At 69.1% G+C, this 2,131-nt stretch overlaps 1 protein-coding gene across 1 annotated transcript in view; it reads right to left on the bottom strand.

The window, feature by feature from the left end:
- Window positions 1-1,745: 1,745 nt before the first annotated feature.
- Window positions 1,746-2,131, bottom strand: part of CHLNCDRAFT_28123 (hypothetical protein) — a gene marked incomplete at both ends in the record, with an annotated part of 1,897 nt that continues 1,511 nt past the window's right edge. The window contains one exon of the mRNA XM_005843369.1: window positions 1,746-1,898. Within this exon, the coding sequence (XP_005843431.1) occupies window positions 1,746-1,898 (153 nt within the window). The remainder of the gene's footprint in view (window positions 1,899-2,131) is intronic.

Raw genomic sequence — 2,131 nt, 5'->3', positions numbered from 1 at the left:
CGCTTCGTAATGCCGGTCCAGCGCCGCAGCTTGCGCCGCCAACTCGGCAGCCAGGCGTGCCAGCTCAGCGTCCTGCAGGCCGAGGGCGCATGCACGGCGTGGGCGGCTCGTGGGGTGGGGATGAGCGCATGGAGTGAGAAGCGCGTCCCAGCCCAGCAGATGGGCATGTGGCGCACAGCAGTGTTGCACAGCCGTTGGTGCGGCACCCATGCCAGCGCTGCCAGGCCAGCATTGCGGTCTGCCCAGAGAGCTCTCCACAGCTGGCGCTGCCACCCACCAGTGCGTGTTGCTGGCGCTCCGCAGCATTCGCCGCCGCCCGCCCCGCCTCCTGCTGCTCTGCCTGCACTGCGGCCAGCTGCGCGGTGTGCCGCTCGTGCTGCTGCTCCAGCTGGGCGGCCAGGCCGTCTGCCGCCGCCTGCAGGGCCCGCTTCTCCCTGCCAGGGCAGAGCAGGCAAGAGGAGGAAGATTGCGCGGCATTGACTTGGCAAACCGCCTGCGGCAGACGGTCCCGCTTCAGACCTGAAGCCACCTGCTTGTAACTCTGAAGATGCCTGCTTGAAGGCGTGGTAATGTCTCCCACACAGGCAGGGAGACGTGGGAATCACACAGGCTCAGCACACTCTGCTGCCCGGCCACACCTGTCGTGCATGCGGCGGGCACGTGCCGCCTTCTCCACCTGCTCCCTCACCGCCGCCTGCGCCCTGTCCAGCTCGCAGCGCAGCTGGCCCTCACGGCCTGCCGCATCCTCGCGAGCAGCCCGCACCAGAGCAGACTCCAGCTGCGTGGACGCAGGGCAGGGGCGTGTGGAGGCGCAGGGGACGGGGGCGGGAGCAGCGGCGGCGGCGCGGGTCGCCAGGCGGCATTCCAGTAGCTCCCTTCTGCCGCACGCGACTGCAGTGCACGCTCAGAGGCGCTCACCCGGTGCCCCGCCCTGCCGCCTCCCCTCGCCGCTTTTGCCTCCCGCCACAGCTCCGTGAGCTCTGCCCGGATTTTTAGATACTCATGGACATCAAGCACTGCGCAGGGGGACAGGGACGGTGGGCAGGCCCGCGCAGGGCTTAACTGGAATGGCGCCGGCGGAGACAAGCCGCCCCTCACCCCGCGTCAGGAGGGCAGAGCCTGTGTTCTCCTTGCTTGCAGAGGCCGGCATGGTGCAAAAGCGCAGTGCAGCGCCGCTACATCGTGTGCCCTTGAAGGCGAACGAGGGCCCGCCTCATCACCGCCACGCACACCCTTTTGACCGCGTTTGACTGCTGCCTCGCACGGAGCTCGCCGCTGCTCCTCTGCCACTGCTGTGGCCTGCCAAGCGTGTTACGGATCGCAAGATTGAAAGAAGGGCAGGCAAGCACCGCCATGTGGCATACGCCTGCTCTGATCCCAGCAGGGGGCGTCACTGCTGCGGTCCCCGGCGGCGGCGCGAGGAAAGTAGGGCGCAATACGGTGAGGAGTCAGTGCGGCACGAAAAGGGAAACACACACGCGCATACTGTACACAGGTGGGAGGGCGGCCTGCCCAGCAGCATGAAGACAAGAGGGGAGGGGCGCGTGTCAGGAGGACGGCGGCTGTGGCAGGGTGGCGCTGCCGGGGACCGACTTCGGCAGCGGCGTGGGACCGCCTCGCAGCAGAACCGCCGTGGCTGCGCCTCGTGCAGCTGCGGGCAGCAGCCACGGCCGGCACGCTGTCCGGAGGCCTTGCCGCTCGTCCGCGCTCCCCTGGGGCCGCCTCGCCGCCAGCTGCCGGGCCGCCTACTTGAGGCAGTTGCCGCCCGAGAAGCAGACGGCACAGAAGATGATGACGGCGATGAGCAGCAGGATGGCCACGATGATCAGCTTCATCTTCATGTTCTGCCACCACATGCGGCTGCGCAGCTGGCGCCCCGTCTTGTGGAACTTGTCGGCCTGCGGGCGATGGGCGGGGGTGGATGGGATGGGCAGGCGGGGCGCACAGGGGGGGGTCGGCGAGCGCGCACAGGGCAGGCACGGTGGTTGGTGGCGGCTGGAGAAGGAGGCGCACAGGCAGGTGCGTGTGTATGTGTGCCCCGTGAACAGCGCCAGGGCACCGCAACCCCAGGCTGACCCAGCCACACGCCACACCGCACCGCCCCAGCCCCCACACACGGGCACCCAGCCCC

Source organism: Chlorella variabilis, assembly GCF_000147415.1.
Source record: "Chlorella variabilis unplaced genomic scaffold CHLNCscaffold_31, whole genome shotgun sequence".
Lineage (NCBI taxonomy): Eukaryota > Viridiplantae > Chlorophyta > Trebouxiophyceae > Chlorellales > Chlorellaceae > Chlorella > Chlorella variabilis.
Note: the sequence above shows the minus strand (reverse complement) of the source record. Positions and strands in the feature narration are given on the sequence as shown.